The sequence below is a fragment of the Lutjanus erythropterus genome, chromosome 11, assembly GCF_056507025.1.
Source record: "Lutjanus erythropterus isolate fLutEry1 chromosome 11, fLutEry1.hap2, whole genome shotgun sequence".
Lineage (NCBI taxonomy): Eukaryota > Metazoa > Chordata > Actinopteri > Lutjaniformes > Lutjanidae > Lutjanus > Lutjanus erythropterus.
Genome location: NC_139327.1, coordinates 10,013,147 through 10,036,114, shown reverse-complemented (window position 1 = coordinate 10,036,114; position 22,968 = coordinate 10,013,147). Strand labels below are relative to the sequence as shown.

At 39.7% G+C, this 22,968-nt stretch overlaps 3 protein-coding genes across 3 annotated transcripts; 1 reads left to right on the top strand and 2 right to left on the bottom strand.

Annotated features, from left to right (window-relative positions):
- Positions 1–6: 6 nt before the first annotated feature.
- On the bottom strand, positions 7–11,705 carry LOC146318655 (zona pellucida-like domain-containing protein 1). Its single transcript, XM_084730263.1, has 11 exons — positions 11,431–11,705; positions 10,084–10,187; positions 8,159–8,385; positions 7,886–8,070; positions 5,427–5,499; positions 3,822–3,919; positions 3,444–3,524; positions 2,327–2,498; positions 1,908–2,022; positions 1,773–1,793; positions 7–607 (listed from the first exon to the last, which is right to left on the bottom strand). The coding sequence occupies exons 2-11, from the start codon at positions 10,175–10,177 to the stop codon at positions 459–461; spliced, it is 1,215 nt and encodes a 404-aa protein (XP_084586389.1). The 5' UTR covers positions 10,178–10,187; positions 11,431–11,705; the 3' UTR covers positions 7–458.
- An 8,496-nt stretch (positions 11,706–20,201) lies between these two features.
- hist2h2l (histone 2, H2, like) lies at positions 20,202–21,100 on the bottom strand. Its single transcript, XM_084730713.1, has one exon. It carries the CDS (start codon positions 21,034–21,036, stop codon positions 20,656–20,658), a length of 381 nt encoding a protein of 126 aa, XP_084586839.1. The 5' UTR covers positions 21,037–21,100; the 3' UTR covers positions 20,202–20,655.
- A 184-nt stretch (positions 21,101–21,284) lies between these two features.
- Positions 21,285–22,123, top strand: h2ax1 (H2A.X variant histone family member 1). The gene has a single exon (XM_084730712.1). The coding sequence runs from the start codon at positions 21,356–21,358 to the stop codon at positions 21,740–21,742; it is 387 nt and encodes a 128-aa protein (XP_084586838.1). The 5' UTR covers positions 21,285–21,355; the 3' UTR covers positions 21,743–22,123.
- The last annotated feature ends 845 nt before the right edge of the window (positions 22,124–22,968 follow it).

Here is a 22,968-nt window from a genome sequence, read left to right as displayed (position 1 = left end):
TAAAGTAAGTAAAGTACAGATACCTAAAAAATCTATTTTAGTACAATAACAAGGTATTTGTACTCAGTTACTTCCTCTTATAAAATGAATACAAAAACCAGAAGCCGTGTGCAAGGCTGTAATGTATATGGTAGATATAAGTGCGTGTACAGTGCTGAACTTTCTGTCTGGCTTGTTGGCAGGAGAGGATTAAAGTGATATCAGTGAAACCCAACAGTAAATATGAGACTCTTTCATACGTCCGGTTTACTTTTAATCTTCTTCCAAGCAAAATAAAAGCAACTAACAGAATAGAAGAAACAACTTTGGTATCCTCCCTCTTTTAAGCTTATTTTAGGAGCCCCTATTGTACACAGTATAATAACACAACCATGCAGTGCATACCAACTGACACTTATTTATCACAATCCTTCATGTATTGTAAGCCATACTGTATGAGTGAAAGAAACAGGGCAAAATCAGGACAAAATTGTCTTTCCAAAAGTGATATTAGAGTTGTACATGTGATAACCAATGAAAGCCACCAGAGAGAGGCAGATGACCCCGACGACGCCGGCTACGACTGAAACAGCCAGCACGCTGCTGTCCACGTGAGTCCGCTGAGGACCTGGGAGGGAAGGAGACACAAAGGATTAGACCATACAGAGCAATGTACACTTCATATAGTGATGAGCATGATGGAAATGTATTTCTGTACAGCATTTATTTATTTATTTGGTTTCCCTGAGCATACACACGAACACAGGAAAGGTGTCTGTCATGTTGACTCATGATAACTTAAGATCCTGGTGTCTGTTCATTTTTGTCATCTTGTCAGGTTTTGGTTGGCAGATAAATCAGGCCTTATCTTTCCCCAGGTACTGTATGTTCTCCAACTTCCACAGGGTAGATATTCTGATCAGATGAACTGCCTCAACCGGCTCCTTCAAAAGGCTTCAGTATGCTTCAAACACTGTGTGAAGGGGGAGTGCTTGCTGGAGCGTTAGTTTCAGAAAAATGCAAAAAATGTTGAATGGCATTTCCAACATTGGAAAGGTGTGTAGTGAGGGGGTTTCAGACTCTGTTCTACCAATAGACAAACTCTTTGGCTGAAGCATACTGATGTCTTTACACAGCAGTGAATGTTCACCAGCTAGTATCTAATTTTGTTGGCTGGTTTGTTGGTTTCAGCTGCCTGCTGGGGCCAAAAATGATACTATGAGAGCAGTGAGTGAACCAAAACAGTGATTGCCCAGCTTTGCCAAGGTGAGAGGAGCCAGGGTTTGAACTTCAACCCTTCTTTTTACCTTTCTGGGGTTTTGTTTTTGGTCCAGCTTGTTAGTTTGTCTGTCAGCAAGATAATGGAAAAACTACTTGCCAAACTTTTATGAAAATAGGTGAAGGATGTAGCTTGGGACAAGGAAGATTTGCATATCATAGAACAGTGTTTCCCAACCCTGGTCCTCAAGGCACACTGCCCTGCATGTTTTAGATGTTTCCCTGCTCTAACACACCTGATTCAAATGATCAGCTCGTCATCAAGCCTCTGCAGAAGCCTGAAAACAACCTGATCATTTGAATCAGGTGTGTTGGAGCAGAGAAACATCTAAAACATGCAGGACAGTGTGCCTTGAGGACCAGGGTTGGGAAACACTGTCATAGAAGGCTGGACTATTCATCCTTGACAGAGGTCCACACACTGAGTGCCCTTCTAGTTAATTTATTACTCAACTATTTCTGTCACAAGTCAGTAACCAAATGATGTTGAACTCATGTTAGCAGTGTATGCATACCTCCAGGTGCCATCAGATGCCCTGAAAGAGAACAAAAGTAACCATCAGTTCATGTATTCAGCACATGTATTACTCAGTCTTTGTCCCTTGAGTATATCTGAATTTTGAGTCATTAAAGACCATTCACATGCTCACCGGTGTCGTGGCGGATAGTGATTGGACCAGAGGTGACGGTGGCCATGTCGCTCACTGTGGTGCCCTGGTCATCGTTAGTGCTGCGGCGCCTTCTGGAGTTGCCAGTGGTGCAGTTCTGCAGGTGATTGTCAGTTTGATTAGGACAGTTTTACTGAAAAAATAAAATATGCTAGACAGAAAAATTGTGATAACAGTCAAAATAAACACTTCTGATTTCCATGCAAATAGAAGTACTGTACATTGAAACTAGATTCACAGCATGATATCATTTGTGCATCCCAGTATCCCAAGCAGTTATGTCCATATTGGACAAATCTGCACTGCACACTTTACATCCAATGCAAACGTCTCGTGGCATTGGACTTCTGGTGAAAAGTTTGCATCTATGATACGTGTTGCAGCTGGAGGCAGAATCTGACCTGATGTATGGTGGGGCAGTAGGAGTTCACACAGAGCCTGGTGGCACAGTGAACATAGTAGGTGGAGAGAGTTGTTTCCATGCCATGGACAAAGCGGAAAGCCTCAAAGGAGAAGCGGGCTTCCTGCTTCTCACCGTTGATTCCCATCACTGTCTGGCCATCACGGTTACACCTTGAAGAGGACAGACAGTGATTTTTTTGGTCCTGTTCTTCAGAGTTTTGTCCCAAGTTTCAGTCAAACACCTTTAGATTTAGAATAGGCCTGGGACAGAGGTCTTTTTACCACTAGAGACTAATAACCACAGGTGTGACCAAGTCATTGCTTTGCAAGTCGTAAGTAGGCCTAAAACTCAAGCCTTTGCTCCCAAATCCTATGTGAAGACAGTCAAGTCCCAAGTTTTGAGTCCTAAAAAAGCCATAATATAACAGTGGGTTTCAACAATCATTGACTTAAAAAAGTTACTTCACTTCACCCTAAGCTTGCTAACTATGTTAATATTAGCCTTGACTTATCGTTCTTTGTGGAACTTCAAATGTTGAAGAAAGTTGGAATTTTCCACGACTGTAAATTTTGACCTGCACATTTTGAATGCTGCAGTTCATTTTGTCTTGATCCACTTGTAGTTTTTGTACATGGACAAAATTATCTTTGCTATCATTTTTCCAACTTGAGCTCAGTACGTTAGTTCTTCATGGTTCTCTCCTGCAGGTTGACTGGATGCTGGGAATTGCTGCTGAGAATGAGTTGTGTTAACGTTAGCTGATTCAGGAAATGAAGGGAAATGTATTGATTAATGGATTCAAACTTTTCAGATATCACTGACTTTTAAATATTTGGGCTTAGGAAAGGATATCAAGTATTTTTAAGTCAAAAGGCTCAAGTCTAAGCGAAGTCACAAGTCACTGGTGTCAAAATCAAATTGGAAGTCTTTTATGATTTTGTCAAGTAGAGTCTTGAATCATCAAAATTAAAGTCTGACTCAGAGTCTTCATCTCTGGAGCATCCACTGAGAAGATTTATAGTTAACCTATTGTATTGTACTTTTGTAAACTGGGAAATTTCAGTTGATAAAACTCATGTTGCTTAATTTTTCATTTCTGTAAACTGATAACTCACCCAACAAAGAGATCATGGAATGTGGTGTTGACGGGAAAAGGCGAGGCTGTGGCGTAACACCGGTCCAAGAGCACATTGAATCTGCATGGAGAAGATTTGGTTTTTGGCCAGTTACTATTTTTTCATTTTTCGGGTGAAATTATATTGACTGGGGCTTAAGAATCTTTGCTGTACATACTGGTACAAATAGAGTTTTGGAAAAAGTACACCTTAAGGTCATGCCAAGTGGGTATCCCTGGGTTAACATGCACAAGAAAGAATGTCAATAATTTTTGTCTGATATTTGGGATTGAAATATCAGTATATTCTTTATTTAAGAATAAAAATCATGCAGTCAGTATATTTTAGCTGCTAAATCCTGTGTGAAGTCAGAGGTACCTGTTAGTGAGGTTGGATGCCTTCACTTCTACAAAGATCCTGGTCTTTAGCTCCAGGCCTCCTGGAGGGATCTGCAACATGGAGGAGTAGCTGTTGTCCTTCAGGCCCAAAGAGAAGAGAGGAAAGGATGTTTAGATTGACACATGTCAGTCATTGTGACAGAGGGCTTTAAGTTCCAGCATCAATTTAAATCCCTCCATACAAGGGGAGGGCCACAGGACGGGTCATACCGCTAAAATTGTTGTCTGGGCTACATGAGACATAGCCATAGAATTAGTGTTTGTAAAAATATAATTTTCATCATTAGCCAGTTCAAAAAGTGTCCCTTAACGATGTGTAGGATTTAGTGGTATCTTGTGGTAAGCCTGCAGCTTTACAACTTGTCATTGTAAATGGTTTCATTTATTTAAATACATGTGTCGTACTTGGAAGACATCTGAAAGGGAAAATTGTCCCAGTTTGGTCCTAAATACTGCTGATATGTAAAATCAGTTCCTTTGTTTTGTGTCACTCTTTCTTTTGCAAGAGTCTTTTTTTCCTGTAATTGAAATCAAAGCAGCTTTCTGTTGACTCCACAAGTCTGGATTATGTTTCCTGCATCCTCCAGTAGAAGATGCACCTGTAGGCTCTGTGCAGACATCCATGCATGTCCAATTTGCTGTGACCAAGGTTAGATTTAAGGCTGGATTATAATTCCAAACAGACATGTCCACAATAGAGAGTGACATAAGAGTGGATTTTCACTCCTGTCCTGTCCCACTCCCATAAACGTGCTCCCACCCCGTCACAGTCCAGGAAGAATGATTCCCGTTCCATCCTGTTCCCATCAATCCACAGCCCACAAGGAACAATACATACTTTTTTATATATGAAAAATTTACCTATCGTTATTATGATTCCCACTCTTGCCCACCCCCATGGATTTTTTTCTTCCTACCCCTTCCCAGTGCTGTAATGAATGGCGAAATTGAATCCCGAAAAATGCTATACCATATCTATACTAATCTATGAGGTCTGTCTGGAGGACCCAATACACACATGTAGAGAAGAACGTCTAGATGATCAGCCTAGTGACACATAACAAAATTGGTTGAACATGAATGTTGACACAGAGCCTACATGTTCACCCTGATGAAATTTCCAGCTCATGGGCATAAGCAGACCCTTGTGCACTCAACAGACATGGAAAACATAAAACCAGTTTAGGGCCACTGCACAACAAAAAGCTATAGAAAATGTCTGTGCATGTTTGGAATGCGTCCTCCAAGCAGAGTCCAGAAACCAGCATTAACACAACTATTACATGTCTGTAGTGTCCACAGCTGTCCAAGTACACGTCCACTTTGGAGTATAATCCAAGGGTCTGATGAGTCTTTTGAACACTTTGAATGTGTCCATGGTACACAACATGGAACTCCTACTTAATAGCTTTGAGGACTGCTTCATTCGAGGGATGTTTAGACAGAGTTTTCTGAGAATCCCGAAATTTCTCTCATGCCATTTCCCTCTTGCAGTGATGGGGAAGCCTCAGACAAACAGTCCTGTTATGCCAGTGTAATATATCCTTCACTGTATCCAAGATTGGCGTGTTCTTGTCAGTCTTACCGAGTAGAGTCGCATGCTGAGTGTACTGATGAAACTCCCATTATTGTCGTTCACAACTAGGCTGACCCCGGACCTGTTGGACAAGAAAATGTTCTGTCAGCAGCTGGAAGTTGTAACTGGAAAAACCCAGGTCGTCAACAAACAGGTCATCTTTCACCTGATACACAAGGGAACAACGCACCAGGTGAGATTCAAGCACCGTAACTGTAACTAGACACAGTGATGTAACAGACACCTCTCGCACAACCAAATTTGATAAGACTTTTTCTTACTACTACTCTACTCTTCATTTTCAAATGAAAGGTAGAAAAGGTGGAAAGAAGTAAACATTGATATCAAGAGATAACAGCTATTGTGATCTTCAGAGTAAAGTGTGGAGTTCTTGATATGAAAATGTGTCTTTGTATGTCTGTATGCAAAAAGTATGCTGTGTATTCATATACGTGGTGGTGTGAGGAGGGCAGTACATGACAATAATAACACGATACTGTACATACACATATACATATAGTCAAGCTGAGCTGAGGTTCATTCATCTGCAGTCAACTTCTGTTCATGCAAGCAAGTTTTAATATAACAAATCAGAAATGTGACTTAACCCTTACTATCCAGAACTGAGTGCATTTCCCATGTATGCATGTATGATGCTGTCCATTTCATTTGATTGTATTACCTAAAGTAAATGTTGGTCTGGATGTTTGGGGAAGCAGCAGGAGAACCAGAGTGTAGGAAGTTTCATCCATGCTATTATGATTTTAGGTTTAAAACGACATTTTAAAATGAAAAAGATCTATATCCGCATCGCTGTTTTAGCACTGTTTCAGGAATAAATCATGACTGAAAGTGCATATCACATGACCATTCATGTACACTGGGCTTGCGCATGCCAGTGTAAACAGGAAGCAGTCACACCAGGATATGGAAAGAAAATAATGAGACAGGGAAACGTGACTGCTCTTCACATAAAGCTATTTTTATTGAAACATTATCAATTACATTGTGTTCTTTGTCTCTCTTTAGCATCATTGCATTTACAATGTCTGTTTGTGTCTAAAGACAGTGGCAGAACACACACTAACAAGAAGCTAACCAAAGCTAGTGGCTAACATACAGTAGTAAACTTTCAAACACTGGTGGATCAAAACAAGTCTACACACACTCACACACACACACACAAAGGAGATGATTTAGACACATCAGCAGTTTTCCAGGGTCTTCCCTCATCGCTCAGGTAATGCAATGTGCATGCTAAGGCCGGTGATATACTTGCTGTTTAACCATGCTTTTGCGTATGCGTAGCGTTAATTTCTGAGGACGTGCACAACCATTGCTCCAAATGGACGCAGGGTACGCGAGGCAGCCATGAAGCGTAGGGATGCGTAGGGATGCGTATGTGAACGTGTAGTTAAAAGCAAGTACATCTCCGCCTTAACTTTGTAAGTTGTTAGCTCCATTAGCTGTGTCGTGGTATCCACACTGCAGCGGTCAGTGTCTCAGAACTGCTGGAATCAGACCCAGCAAGTCCAAGAGTGATGCTGAACTGTAGATAGGTTGTCAGTCCGTTGTTCACCTTCACCACAGAATGGATGAACATCTCTTTTCTTGGTAAAATACCAGCAACAGTAACATTAGATATAATGCTCACTGGCGGCCGTGGCTGTTGACTTAGCTGACGGCAACGTCCAGTGTGGATTAACACAGGCTCAGATTAAAAGGCAGATGAAGATAAATTACGAACTAAACATGAGCTTTTAATGAGCATTAAAATTAAATAAAAGTGTGTAAAAGTGAAGCGATCAAGTGACAGCCAGCCTCACAGTGTCTGTAAGCTCATGGTATGATGAATCAGGGAATGATACGTAGTGACTGACCAATCAGGAAGTGCGTCCTGTTGTCTGCATCATTGTTTCCACAGGTCTCTGTTTCTGCCCACCCAGACTGAAATGCAACCCAGTTTCAATTTTAAAACTGAAATGGGGCCTACAGCATTTCCAGTAGTGTGGACAGTGGATGGAAACGTAGCAAATCGTATGTTTTTTAAAACCAAAACCTAGTAGTGTGGATATAACAGACAGATTCATTTGGCTAAAACAGTAATTTTACTTTGCAGAGTACTTCTACTTTTACTTTGCACAAGATTGCTGGTCTGATCTGTATTGTGTTACTTTGGTGAATTCAAATTAACCCTTTAAGACATCAAAGTCACACGACAGCACAATCAAACTGCAGTGGAGACTAGCAACTCCCATGTTCTGTGAGATAAAATTATTGTTTTTGTCAAAGGAGTCTGGTTGCTTTGCAGAGAGTGCTATTTAGCTCATATAACAGTGCTTTCCGGTCAGTACTCCTGCTGCTTCTCCAAACTGGCCTACCATCTACTGTAGGTAATACAACCCTCACGTTTAATAATCTGAACTATCCCTTTAAGTGTGCATTTTTAAACTGCAAATGGCACTTACACGCTCATCTGAGTATTGTTGACCAGGTACTGCAGTGGGTAGCGGCAGGAGAACCGGTACATCACCTCTTGGTGGTAGGTAATGGCTCCTGAGCCGGGATCCTCAGAGCAGACCCTGCCTGAGATGGTGATGAACTGGATGTTTGAGAAGTCTGCAAACACTCCGGTTCCTGCCTCCTCAGTGACCTGTGAGGAAAAACAGGTCCAGTTTGTTGAGTAGGAGTCTGTTTTCTGTGTGAGTGAGCGTCATGTGCTGGAAGCTCCAGTAACCTACCGTCAGCTGGCTGGAGCAGGCAGAGATCCCTTCCTCTGTGATGGAGAAGTTGAATCTGACAACAGGCGGGTCTGCCGTCCAGTCAGGGGTCCCTTTACATTGCTGGTTGGAGTGCTGTGAGTTGAGGGACAGCAGTGACTCGTTGTATCCATTGAAGTGGATGGGACACAGGAGAATCCGGAGGTCCACAGACTGAGAACCACAGACCACCTCGATGTCTGATTGAGCTGAAGAGAGTGAGAATGAGACCAGAATCAACCTTTAGGAGTTTGGAACATGAGTCACTGTCACTGATGGATAGACCTGACCTTTTAAAAGGGCCCTCCACCCATTTTTACACACAGTGTGTGTATTTTCCAATGACATGAGGTCAATTTCTTCTAAAACTAGAGGATGTCACTCAGTAGGGTGGAGATGCCTGCCAGGCAACAGATAGTGAAACACCTACTGCAATGGCACCATAATTGCCAGATGAAACCGGCAGAAATTTCTAAAGTTACGGCAACAATAACATGAACCCCACATATGTTGTCCCAAGCTGAAACAAGATTTCAAACTGAAGCAGTTGTTGATCACTTGCAATCCCTCGTGGCCAGTACAGAAAAGTGAGAAGTCAGCTGTCAATAGTCAAATAAAACAGAGAAGTCAAAAAATTACTGCCTCACAGCTGTATGTCTCCACCAACCAGCCAAGTCACACTTTACATCCATGTCTGTCCAGACTCATATAATATATGTAGTGAAGACTTTAAAGGAATTTAATATGGAATTTACCACCATATTGACCTGTAACTTTGAAGGAATTTAATAAAACTATATATTTTTAGCAAAATGTAACTAATTAGTATATGAATTCTTGAGTTATGGACAAAAATGTGTTTAGTGAGGTCAAAGTAATCTTGACCTTTGACCACAAAAATCTTCATCTTTGAGTCCAAGTGAACATTTGTCCCAAATTTGAAGAGATTCCCTATAGGCATTCTTGAAATATCACATTCACAAGAATCTGATGACCTGTAAATGTAGTGCCTATGGCCACAGCTGTCGCCAGTGTGGAGCCCCAAAAGGGTTTTTCAAGGTTTTCTTAAGAACTGAGATTCACAGAGGTCCTTCAGCGTACAGTCATGGATGTGGACAAAAAAATATGAGGCTGATCGGTCCAGTGGTATACAAGATTATCTGCGGACAAGCTAGATTCATTGATCATGTATGCACACACACACACACACACACACACACGCACCCAACATTTATTTTCAAAGTGAAGCTGTAGCATATTAGTAGACTTCCCAGCATGCATAATTTGAGAATTAAAACTCTCCTGGGATGTTTTTTTTATAGTTCGAAGAAGACATGATGTTTGAAAGCTGTGTGTCTCACAATAATATAATACAATAATAAATACTATGATGGTTAGTATTGAATTTCGGTTAATTTTATTGATCAGTTTAATTTTTTTAGATGAATGTGTCATGATATCAAAGTTATCCCATCTTGCAGCTGTGTTCACCTTAGCCTGATAACATCAGCTATTCATTATCAATGCAAAACACCAAGACAATGATCAGCTATACCAGCATGCAGTAGAGGATATTAATTCCATTTCCAAACATTTTTTGCTTAAAGGAATGCACCTGCAGGAAATTAATATCTTAATTCAGCTTCTTTTACTCTACAATGTAATGTGTAACTCCATCAGTCAACAACAAGCTCCAAACTCTGTCATCTCTGAAAGTGTAACACAAAAGACACGCTCCTCATGTAGCCAGGCTGCCAATGTGATGACGCTCACTGAGTTGTAGAGAGAGAGAGAGAGAGAGAGGGCACTGAAAGGAAGACGGGTGGGGGTAGGAGGGGAAGGAGGGGACATCAGAGCAGCAGGTGGATGAAAAGGATGAGAGAATGAGCTCTGATAGCCTCACTGACCTGGACTTCTGAATGTGGAGTGTCCGATGCAGGCATTTTGACCTTGGGCGAGGAGGAGTGTGGCAAGCTGATACGTAAGAAGGGCCAGCCACATTGTCTTCAAACTGCGAAGAGACAAACAGATGACAGACATCGGAGGGGGACATGATCTCCTCTCTACTGGATCATGTTATAGAGCTGAGAAACACAATGGAATGGACAAGAACACCAACTCCATGACTGATCATCCCAGAGTGCAGTGGTGGAAGACATACTCAAACTAATACTCCACCTGTATTATCAACATAATGTCCTTATATATTACCAGAAGTAAAAGTTCTTGTTCAGTGGTAAGATTCCTCCTATGCCTGATTTATGGCATAATTATTCATTAAAACTGATGCATCAATGTGTAACCACCCCTTTATCTGTTGAAACTGCTCAAGGTGGGGCTAGTTTTAACTAATTTATATACAATTAGCTAGTTTAGTAGCCAATCCAAAGGGTCACAAGATAGATCTAAGGGGACGTGAGATGATTAAAAGGAAAGTTCACTCACAAAATCAAAAATACATGTTTTTTCCTTACTTGTAGTTTTGTTTATCAATCTGGAGACTGCCAATATCTCCAAAACTCTGCAACTCACAACAAAAAAATCTACATGGATTGTTACTTTCCATTACTGCAGAAATGTAGAAAAAATCAATTAGAGACATCATGCCTCAGAAAACAGCTTTTAAAATCTGTAAAAAAAAAAAAAAAAGGTTCTGTGAAGGTTCATGTGAACACTGTCATATAAATCAGAAATTAAGTCCTCACACAGAACATCTGCAGGAAGAATACATATGATGTTAATCAGTAGCAGTTTAATTATATCTGAGTCCTACAAGTGATTTAAACATGATGTCAGTCTCAACAATTTGGAGTGTCTGATGTCAAAGGTATAGACAAGTTCTTCATTTGCACATTTTTCTCTAAATCAGCTTCCTGTAGCATCACTGGGTGCAATATATTCTGTGATATTGGGCTTATCTGTTCATTGCTCTGAATGTGTCACAGTAACCCATCCTGGAGGACAGCCTGATGCGTCAGCGGTATCAAAATTATTCCTTAGGTTTGTTTTTAGCTGAAAGCCTTGCAGTAAGATGAGACATTTAAGAAAAGAATAGAGACTAAAATTTAGTGAGAATATTAAGCAGCAGTACTGACTTTTTAGGGATGACAGTGTGCTGTATCAAAATCCAATTAGAGTTAGAGCTGGTAGATAAAAGAAATCTAATCAGTTCATCCTATTACCAATAAAAAACACAGTACTGCATGCTATAAGATTTCCCTTTCAGTCAAAACTTTCAGAGAGTTGTTTCTTACCTTGATGGCCACCGTGTCGCCCCTCCTCAGTATGTCTGCTGTGTGTCTACTTTCCCCTTCATGACTTCAGATTTATACTGGCCTCCTTTCCAGCTAAAATGAGTTCACAGGAAGCCCAGTGAGAAGAAAGGGAAAGGTAAGAGAGCAACACAAGCTGCTTGGATCATCTGACACACATGGAACAATAGATGAACCTATGTGGAGCATCGTCAGCCTGGTGGAACACTGTATCATGTAGTTAAAGGGCTATAAATTTAACCTGTCATTAAAGCAATGACCTCAACTGACATCGCTTTTGTAAAACATGTCTCTAGAGATGGATTATTGTTGAAAGAGATGATAAGGAAATCTTCTCAAGATCAGTGTAGCTATATAGCTTTTATTATTCTTTTACACTGATTATTACTTTATATGCATTGTTACTTTAAATAAAGTTATTTGAAGACTTTTCTTAAGTTGGTTGGAGACAGATTAATTTTACACAAATAGACAGGCTTGGTGGCATCAACAAGGATTATTTTTTAAAAAGTTATACCCTATTAAATCATGGTTTAACTTTAAATTATATTGCATCAAGCTTTGGCAATAGCTTAAAATTAAGAATGATTAAATTTAAACCTCTCTTTAAACCTCATTTTATCTTTAAGTCTTAACTTACATTACATTAAAGATTTGCTGTTGAGCTGTAGGCTAACTAGGCTAACTGATGTTTTCTGCTAGCTGGCAAACAATGAAATGTTTTGTTAACTTTGTCACTGGCTAGCAAACAAGGGAATATTTTGCCAACTTTTTAGCTATCTAGCAAAATGATGTGTGGTTTTGTTAACTCTTAGTTAGCTAGCAACAATTATATATATATATATTTTTTAGCTAGCTAGTAAACAATAACTTTTTACTCATTTTTTTTTTTTAGCTAACTAGCAAATAATTTAACTTTTTTATTACCTTTTTAGCTAACTAGTAATAATGTTATTTTTTGTTAAGGAATACAGAGAAAACTAAACTCCCACCCCACCCAATTTTAAACTTGCTAGGTTCTGACAACATTTGAATTTATTTTTTATTCATGTATAGCATCTACATATACAGATTAAACATTTTAATTTTGGTTTAAATCTCTAAACTTGGATTTACTAAATGCAGAGATTATTTTTAGTTGTGCAACAGAGCTCTGATTAATTCTAAATTTGGATTTACTCAATTCAAACCTAGTCTTGCTGAACTCTGATTAAAACTAATCTTAGATAAAAATTAATCTTTGTTGGTGCAACCCTTAAAATACAACTAACAGGCCTGTAGAAAACTACAATAACCCTAAATATCTGCAATACCTTAGATCAACCTACCCTGAAGACATTACATAACCAACGTGTTAATAGGCTACGTGCTTCATTGTTTCAGCCTTTTTTACGCAAGAGCACCTAAAAAAGGCCACATTATGAATTCTGCTCCACTGAAGTGCTGTTTTTAAGTCACATCCCCCCACTTCTGCCAGGGGCTACCACCTTTTGTTCAGAAATTAGGTCTCCTGCGCACCATCTCACACTTGAAGAGAAAGGCACGCCCTGCCAAACAAAACCTCAGACAACTGTCACCTGAACCTCGAATCCCCCCCAGATCCCCTGCAGGAACCCAGAGTCCTGATCCCAACAATAGAGTGGAGATGAGCTTACACACAGATTAGCATTAAGTAGGTGTCCTGTCTGTCCTTTCTCCCATTCAGCAGCCATAAGTGCATCTGAGTGGGTTATTAGTAACAGGTACAGTGACTTCAGAGATCCACTTTTTCTTAATCCTGGATGCTAAAGTGCTAAAGGGGGGTGTAATGTTGGCACAAACACAACATATGGATGTTTCTGTGTCACGTGAAATTCCTCTCTGATGAATCATGATTGGTTCACTCAGATCTGGAGCAGATGATACAGTCATCGCAAAATATTTCCTGTGGAGAACTTTCTGACCTATAAATCCATATGTTACAGATGGTTACAACATTTGATCCATTTTTGAAAAATGTTTCTCTCTGGTCCATAAGTAGATTAGCAAACACTAACATGCTCACATCTTCAGCAAAGACTTTGAACTTGAACCAGCCTCAGTATGATGCTGACAGTAGCTGTATTAAAGGGATAGTTTGAGTTTTTTAAAGTGGGATTCAGCCCAGTAGAAGAAGAAGTTAAGCAATGTACTGCTGTGGACAGGGTCAAAAGCAAAATTATAAATTAAAATGATAAATTATATATTAGTATTTTAGACACCTAAAAAAATCAATAACAGTTTAAGTGTACACATGGACTTCTAATCGGCCGCTGACTACTGACATATAAAAGCTCCCCCACCCCTCCTGTAGAGGAGCGCACTCAGATTTAAGGAGACACATTTTGTCTTTGTCGTCGACTTGTGTCTCCTTGAGGTAATTTTATGTCACTGTTGTCATTTTGTCTGTCTTTGTTTTGTCCCCCATTATGATTTCGTCTCCTTGTGGTCATTTTTGCCTCCTCGTGGTAGTTTTACTTTTCTTTGTTGTACTTTTGTGTCATTGTCGCATTTTTGTCTCTTTGTGGTGGTTTTGTGTTTCCTTGTGGTACTTTAATTTCTCCATGTGGTAGTTTTGTGTCTGTTACTGTGGTCATATTGGGTTGCTTTGTAGTCATTTTGTATCTGCTTGTGGTATTTCTGTGTCATTGTCATCATTTTGTGTGTTTGTACTTGCTTGTCTGTCTTTGTAATAGTTTTGTCTCTGTTTGCAGTTGTTTGTGTCTCTTGTGGTAGGTTTTATGTCTCTGTTGTACTTTTTTGTCATTGTCATAGTTTTGTGTCTCTTTGTGGTAGTTTTGTGTCTCATAGTTGTTTTTGTCTCCTTTTGCTAGTTTTATGTCTCTTTTCAGTACTTTGATGTCATGTTGGTATCTTTGTGTCTCATTGTACTCAGTATGTCCCTCTTTATAGTCATTTCGGTCTCCTTGTGAGAGTTTTTTGTCTTCTTGGTGGTTTCATGTCCCTTTGTGGTACTTTCTGGTACTTGTTATCATATTGTGCCACTTCGTTGTCTTTTTACCCCTTCCATGGTAGTTTTTCTATCTGCTCGTAGTCAATTTTTATTTCCTGGTCATAGTTTTATGTATCTGTTGTTTTTTGTGTCTCTTTGTACTTGTATGATTGACTTTTGCAATCATCCACCAAAGTCACACAATAACACAAAGAATCAGATCAAGGCAGTGGTAGACAAACAAAATTACTGTTTCTGCTGAAGGACAGCAAGGTAAATGTAGTAAAAAAAAATATTCTAAATGTAATGTACACTTAAACTGATAGTGATGTGTCTAAAACACATTTTGCTGCTGACCCTGTCCACAGCAGGTACATTGCTGAGCTTCCTACTCCAGTTCTCCTGCTGCTTCTCCAAACTGGATGATTGACCACCATCTACTGTAGGTAACACACTGATTATGGATAACTACCTCAAATAACCACATCTCAAATAATCCAGCTATCTCTTAAATGCAGTATGTGATATTCCCTCTCCAACATGCTCTCTTTGGTTTCTGTTTCCATCACCTGAAGGCAGAACAACCTCGATATCCAGTTAATTCAGAATTGGAGCTGCTCCTTTCATTGTACACTGCAGTAACAGGATCTGCATGATATCACAAACACACTGTCCTGCTTCTGTTGAACATTAGTCACATATGTCAACCATGTCCTTAATCATATAGACATCTATTACATCTATTAAGAATTTCATTCATTAACTGCATCACTGTTGTAAATATTGAAATCACAATATGTGAAATTAGATCCCATCATATTTTGTTTCTTTACTGAAAAAGTAAGGACACTAAGTGTACAAGATGACAACACATTTTATTAAGCAGAATAATTTAGATTTTCATGTAAATCAAGACCTGTTCATAAACTAAACACACCTTACTCAACTCAACTCAACTTTACCTGAAAACTTTACCATTTTATTTCCCAGTCTAAATGCAGTTCCAAAGCCTGACCCACACAGGAGAAATGCTGAATCTAACACTTATTTATTTTTCTGGCCTACAGTCAGATTTAAATATAGTGAGTCAAACTGGTGGAAAAAGTTCTTAATTGTAGAATGTAAACCCCCTCTGTCAGTCAGTACAGCCATGACTACAGTCGAGCAGTTTTTGTACTTTTGTTAAGGAAACTATTGCAAATTTATAAAATATGACACTGTGTAGATTAATGTACTCAAAAGTATGTATCATAGGTCATATTAGACAACATCAAACATTAAAATGCCATATTAATAGATCTGTAGCTTACACTCAAAAAAAGAATTGTTGGATCACTTTTAAAAAAATGCTTCAATTGGTGACACACAATAAATTAAGTTTTTTTTTTTTTTTTTTTTTTTTTACATTAAATGACCACATTTGCTTACTTAATAATGTGATTGCTTTCAAGTCAACAGTTTGCATTAATGCAACTAAAAATGAAGATAAGTCATCTTAAATGTTTTTGACTTCTAACTCTGTTTATAACCTTATTTGATTATTTGACAAAATATAACTTTGTATTCTGTTAGACTTTCTCTCCCTGTCACCAAGAGAAAATGACAGCCGTACAATTGGGGGGAAAACTCTGGAAAAGACATCAGACGTACAATACTAAGGGAAACCGAACTGACCAACTTTAACTGAAATGACAATAATTAAGGGAACAAGGTGTAACTTCACGTTGTTATAATCAAAAAAAAATTGATATTACAAAAGCAGAAAGCTGAATGAGACTAAATTATAGAGATATTAACAGTTTAAGTGTGAAAGCTATTTAGGGGAAAAAAAACAGCAGAAACTTGAGCTCCTGGTTATTGAAGGATCCACACCAGACTGAATGCTGAATGCCAGATTATGAGTACCTGCCCTGTAATTACCCCAGTGAGATTAGCCTACATGCACGTGCACACGTTCCCCGTAACCACCTACCATCTGGTGTCAGTGTACTGCAGCACTCACAGGCATTAATTCTGTGTTTTCTCCACCTGTCTGACTTGTTGATGAAAGAAAATTAATTTCAGACTGCAAGCAGAATTAAAACTACTCAGTGTTAGTAAATCACGACTTTAATGTCACTGCACTGTGTCATCTTGCACACCTGAGTCTGTTGCTCATTTTCTAAGTCACATGTACACAAATCAGTAGGGGGAACTGGGGGCAATTGTAACATTTTCACATTTTCTTTCATAACTCACAGACGACTTGAAATACGATTCTGATATAGGAAACATATATATAAACTAATTAATGTTACAATTGGTATGTTTCTACTAATAAGGACAAGACTATGACAATGAAGTTTATGCAAGAAATCAGTTGTAACAGTGGTTGGGGTCAATTAAGTCATATTAACCTAGAGTATCTCAAATAAAAGCACACCTCAAAGTCATCATATTGCTGTTTTAGTATCAGGGCTCAAATTACACTGCAGCTTTCGGGTGAGCCGTATTTTCCAGTGTGCACAGCCTCTAAAACGTGCCATACATGGAAGTACGCATCAGCATGGCCAAATGAAAATCATGTTACTGTTAATCAGAGCAAAAAACAATAAACAAAATCATGAAAATCAGCAGGGGGACACAAGCAACGTTTTTCTGCTTCTCATACACACACCTTAATGAATAATCAAGATTGTAATCGGGTCTTTCTGCATGTAATGTGGAAGGTTCTTAAATAAAAATAAACTCACATTTGTTTTTACATGGGAGAACTTCATAAAGTGTCATAAGCACACAGAAACAGTTTCTTTTTTTTTTTTTTTGCTGTGTGCATCTCTCTCTCACACTCTCTCTGCTCACTGTCGTTTCTCTTCTCTCTGTGGATTATTATAAGCGTGAAAGTGGAATTCAGACCAAAAGTTCAATTTGCAATAAAAAAAACACAAACAGGAACCAAAGTAAGTAACATGTTCTCTCTGTCTATCAATCAACTCTGCTCCAGTTCAGAACCACAGACAGTGCAGCAGTCAGCGTGGCACACAGCATTGGATTAATTAGTGAAGATACATATAATGTATGAATAAACACACATTGCCATATTTTTACTATTATTATTTATTTTAGGACCATAACGTTTTAGATCTCCTCTCAATTAGGCTTTCGGGGGAGCTCATGTCCTTTTCAGGTAAGCTGAGCTCCCCTTAGCTCTGATCCGATAAATTCCTTTAGATGTCAGGCATCGTATGCAGAGTTTTGCAGAGGACTGGGCAGCTGGTGATAACTAGATTTTAATTATTTAAATTGAGTTAAAAGTAATTTTACATTTAAATTTAGTTAAAATTTCTTACAGAAAAGTGTGTCAACACAGGCAAACATGGTGCTTGTATTAGGCCTTGTGATTCGGGTGTTAAAACTGCCCCTGATCTTGCAGGGATGGTAAAATCTTGTATGCTAGATAGCAACACCTATATTAGCATAGTTCATGTTAATTTTTTAACCAGTAACCTCAACATAAAATTGACGTTCGTTTGAATTCACAGTCATCTAAACTTTAGACAGCAGAAGAAAAATATTGTAGGCGGAGCCGGTCCTGACCTCCATGGGGCCCTACGCAAAATTCTACTAAGGGGCCCCCCGAACTGACCAGAGAGCCACGTAAACCATCTGCCACACAGTCACACCCCAGTGCTTCCTCTACAGTCCCTCTGTTGGTCAAAGAATAAGTAGATCTATATAGAACAGAATGACGCACAAAGATAAGTGAATACTGACATTAAAATTAATAAGAAATTTTAGAATATATAAAGTGTAGAAAAAACAAAACAAAAACACAACACTGAGCTTTGGCTCTGCTGTCTGGTAATTAGTCATTTAATTGATTTAATATTTAATAATTAGTATTTAATTTAATATTTAATCAATAATTAGTCACTATCAACCTACTAATTTCCATCTTGCATTAGTTTTGAGTTGTAATCGGTGGTGTGACACTGTCACTGTCCCAGAGGCAAATGCTCTTTTTTAATCCACAAAGAAAAAAGGGCTGTGTTTTGACCTTTTAGAGATACATGGTTCTCATAGGACAGTGATGTTACAGACATTTGATTGTCTTATAGACCATGATGCATTGCTGTAGAATAAACTAGCCAACAGTGGCCTATAAGGTAGTTAAAATGCTCAAACTTAAACATCAGCATACAGCAGTAAAGACTATATGCCTCTATTCAGTCCTCGGTGAGGACGGCCCTTGCGTGTCATTACTCAGCTTCTGTCTAATTGGAGGATTTGTGTGTGTCACAATTGTCCCCGGGCTCCCCTACTTTTATTTTTTATTTATTTATTTTACATTTTACTCATTGTACATACTTTTATTAAGGTAACGTTTTAAATGCAGACTTTTATTTCTAATTAAGTATTTTTTACAGTGTGGTATTATAACTTTTAATTCAGTGATGGATTGAAATACTTACTCCACCACTGCCACTTTTATACCTCATATAATCAGGTGAAGTCTGAAAGATATTTACAGAAAAAAACATCAGAACTTTGAGCTCCCACTACAGCTGAATGGTTTTCAAAAAATATCTAACTGTGATTATTTTGACTGATATTGGGATATGATTTGCAATATGAAATATTAATAGTTACATAATTTTTCTCATTTTTAATGAAAAACAAATTAAAATGATAGTGAATTTTGTGTGCTTTCTTAAAGCTGTAGAATATGATGTGCAGGCCAGGACATCTCTGCAGCTCTATATTTCATTTTAAGAGCTTTGATACATTTCGCCTTTGACTCCCGCCATTTGAAAATTGCAGTATTGTGATTTCCATAAATTAGTCAGCCTTTGTTGAACTCCCACACAACAAAGGCTTACTGTGGGTAACTGAACCACACTGGATGAAATGCTTGGTTTTAAGTTTGACTAGTAAACACTGAAATTATGACTACCTGCCCCATGGTAACCCTGGTGAGTGTACATGCACCTGTGCACGTTCTCCATAATAAGGTAGGATGAAAACTGCTAACTGCAGTAAGCTTTACTTCAGACTTTGCCGTCACATACAGCTGAGGCTGTTGCTCATTTTCTGAGGTGCATATATACAAATCAGTTTTATCACAATGGTGCAAAGCAAAGAGACTCTCACAGCTTCAGAGCACCAACTTACATTCAAACTGAATTTATTTTATTTAATTATTTTAGATGCCAGGCATTACATGCATTCAAAGCAAGTCTTTTTTGTGGAGGACTAGGCAACTCTCTTAGTAGCAACTAGATTCTTTTGAGTTAAAAGTAATTTTACATTCAGATTTAGTGATTTTTTTTTCTTACCGAAACTTTTGACAACAGTTGTAACAAGTTGTAACAGTGTTACAACTGGACCTTTAATTGGAGGAATTGTGTCACCATTGTCCCTGGTCTCCCCGACTTTTAATTCTAATACTTCACGTACATTTTAAACATAGGACATTTAGCCTAATTGTAAAGGAGAATTTTTACATTGTGGTTTTAGTGCTTTGACTTAACTAAAGGATCTAAATACTTTGTCCACTGCCACTAATACCCCATTTTATCAGGTAAAGTTTGAAGGATATTTATAGGAAAAAAAAACAAACAACAAAAAACAAAACACCAGAGCCACTTCATAAACCCCAGTGAGTGTACATGCACCTGTACACATTCCCCACAGCTCCAGCTACCATTTGATGTCGCTCTACTCCGTCATCCACAGGAACACTTGTGTGTTTTCCCCACCTGTCTCAGGAGCCGATGAAAGAAAATGAATTTCAGACTGCAGGTAGAATCAAAACTGCTCACTGGCAGTAAATCACAGCTTTAATTTGGACTGTGCCATCACATACAGCTGAGTCTGTTGCTCATTTTCTAAGGTGCATGTATACAAATCAGTTTTATCACAATGGTGCAAAGCAAAGACTCCCACAGGTTAAGAGCACCGACTTACATTCAATCTGAATTTAATAAATTATTAGTTAAAAACGTTACACAGCTCAAAAAAATCAAACACTGAGTTAAAACAAAATGGCAGCTACAGTTCAATGAATCTCAAGACGTTCAGCAGCATAAGGCCTGGGTTCAGTTGGCATCATTCTTTTTAATACTGGTGCATCATTCTCTTCAACACTGGTGCATCATTCTCTTCAATACTGGTGCAAAATCACAAACGCAGTTTTAGTAAGAAACACCGACACAGAGTGATTCGGTGACTGTAGTCCCCCTCTCCTCTGACCGGGTCTATTTAGAGCTGGTGTACTTGGTGACGGCCTTAGTGCCCTCGGACACGGCGTGCTTGGCCAGCTCACCGGGCAGCAGCAGGCGGACAGCGGTCTGGATCTCCCTGGACGTGATGGTGGATCTCTTGTTGTAGTGCGCCAGGCGAGACGCCTCTCCGGCAATGCGTTCGAAGATGTCGTTAACAAACGAGTTCATGATGCCCATGGCCTTGGAGGAGATCCCGGTGTCTGGGTGCACCTGCTTCAGCACCTTGTACACATAGATGGCGTAGCTCTCCTTCCTGCTCTTGCGCCGCTTCTTGTCCCCTTTCTTTTGGGTTTTGGTCACGGCCTTTTTGGAGCCTTTCTTTGGCGCAGGGGCAGATTTTGCGGGATCAGGCATTTTGTCTTCAGTATGGACGTCAGTGAGACAGCAGGAAAGGACAGAGCTCAGTTACCGCCCCATCATCGGACCCCCTCTTATAACATGGCTGTGCAAATCAGTGTGTGCTGTTCCCTGTCTGTGATTGGCGCATCTCACACTAGAGGACAGAAATTACGCAGAGACGCGCTGCACCATTGGCTCGTGCGTTCCAGTTAGTCTCCACCAATCGGTGAAGCCTATGTGGTTTATATACTTTTACGCACAAATCCATTACGTAAAGGTTCAGCTCTTCCCTCACAGTGTGTTCATTTAACCAAATACCACAGTATAATCCATCATGTCTGGCAGAGGGAAAACCGGAGGCAAAGCCCGAGCAAAGGCCAAGTCCCGCTCCTCTCGGGCCGGACTGCAGTTCCCGGTGGGTCGTGTTCACAGGCTACTGCGCAAAGGCAACTACGCGGAGCGCGTCGGCGCCGGGGCTCCGGTGTATCTTGCGGCCGTGCTGGAGTATCTGACCGCTGAAATCCTGGAGCTGGCGGGCAACGCGGCCAGAGACAACAAGAAGACCAGGATCATCCCGCGGCACCTCCAGCTGGCCGTGCGTAACGACGAGGAGCTCAACAAGCTGCTTGGAGGAGTGACCATTGCTCAGGGTGGAGTGCTTCCCAACATCCAGGCTGTCCTCCTGCCCAAGAAGACGGAGAAACCCGCTAAGAGCAAGTAAAGACTCCCCAGCCGCAGCCCCGCAGAGCCGGGACAGAACCGGGCCACTTTTCATATCGGTGTTCGTTTTTTGGATAAATACTATCTTTAAAGAAGGGGCCGTGTTCAGTGTTGCTGTTTCTACAATGACACTCGCTTTTCATCGGGACTGTTCATAAACTGCTGTGTGTTGTGGCTCTGTTGGAAAATGGAGGCGCTCTGAGGCTGAGGAGGAGGAGGATGAAGGCCGATGAGGAAAGATCAGTAGTTAATGTGGACCAAATCTGAGGGGAGGGGTGTTTTTAGTTTGCTGCTACAAAACGTGCTAAATTGTTGTATTGTTTTATGTCGTGTTGTTTCAATAAATGTCCTGCAGCCTTTTGGAACAGGGCAATACACTCAGTCTGAATGGTTGTTGTTTTCATCCGGGGACTCTGCGGCTGCCCTTTGTCAGAGAACAAACGGCTCAGAGGCGCATGAACGGCCTGCAGCTCTGCTGGGATGTGGTGCAGTTTGTGTAGATTTTGCATGTTGTATATTTATATAAGCAGTAAGCACTCTTTTGTTGAAAATGAATTGAATTATTAGAATTCTTGGCACAGTTTTATAATAAGAGTACCTTGTTAATGCTTCAGTAAATGGTTTATAATTAATTTATTAACTAAATTAGGTAAGTCAGTTTTAATTAAAGCTGCAAGCAGCATTGAATGGCCCCCTGCACCACTGGGCCAAACACCCTAGGAAAGCATTTTATCACTTCCTGTCGCCACTGGTTAAGTTAACCAAACTGTTAAGTCTGGTGCAGATCAGATCATTTACCCCAAAGTTACAGCAATTTAGTGTTTCGTGGCGAGACATCAAAATTTGCTGCCACAGCCATGCTGTTCATCACTTACCAGCTCTGTAAATAAGTTTTGATCACAAAGTAGTCTAGATGGTACACAATTGTTTTAAAGTTTGTCAAAATGCGACCATGAAATTCAAAATGGCTGACTTCCTGGTGGGTTTAGCTTATGGGTTTGAGACTTTATGTGCGTCTAGGCATGTTGCGTGTGTACCAATTTTCATCCATGTTGGTGAAATGTGCTATGGGGGCTGCTGTTAAAAGGGTGTTTAGCCACGCCCATTGACGAAACTCATATGTTCAGACCTAGACTGTTATCGATCATGTGAAGTTTCAGGCAGATTCAATGAAGTAGTCAGAAGTTAATGCCACTTCCTGCGTTTTGGCGAAACATCGACCTTTGC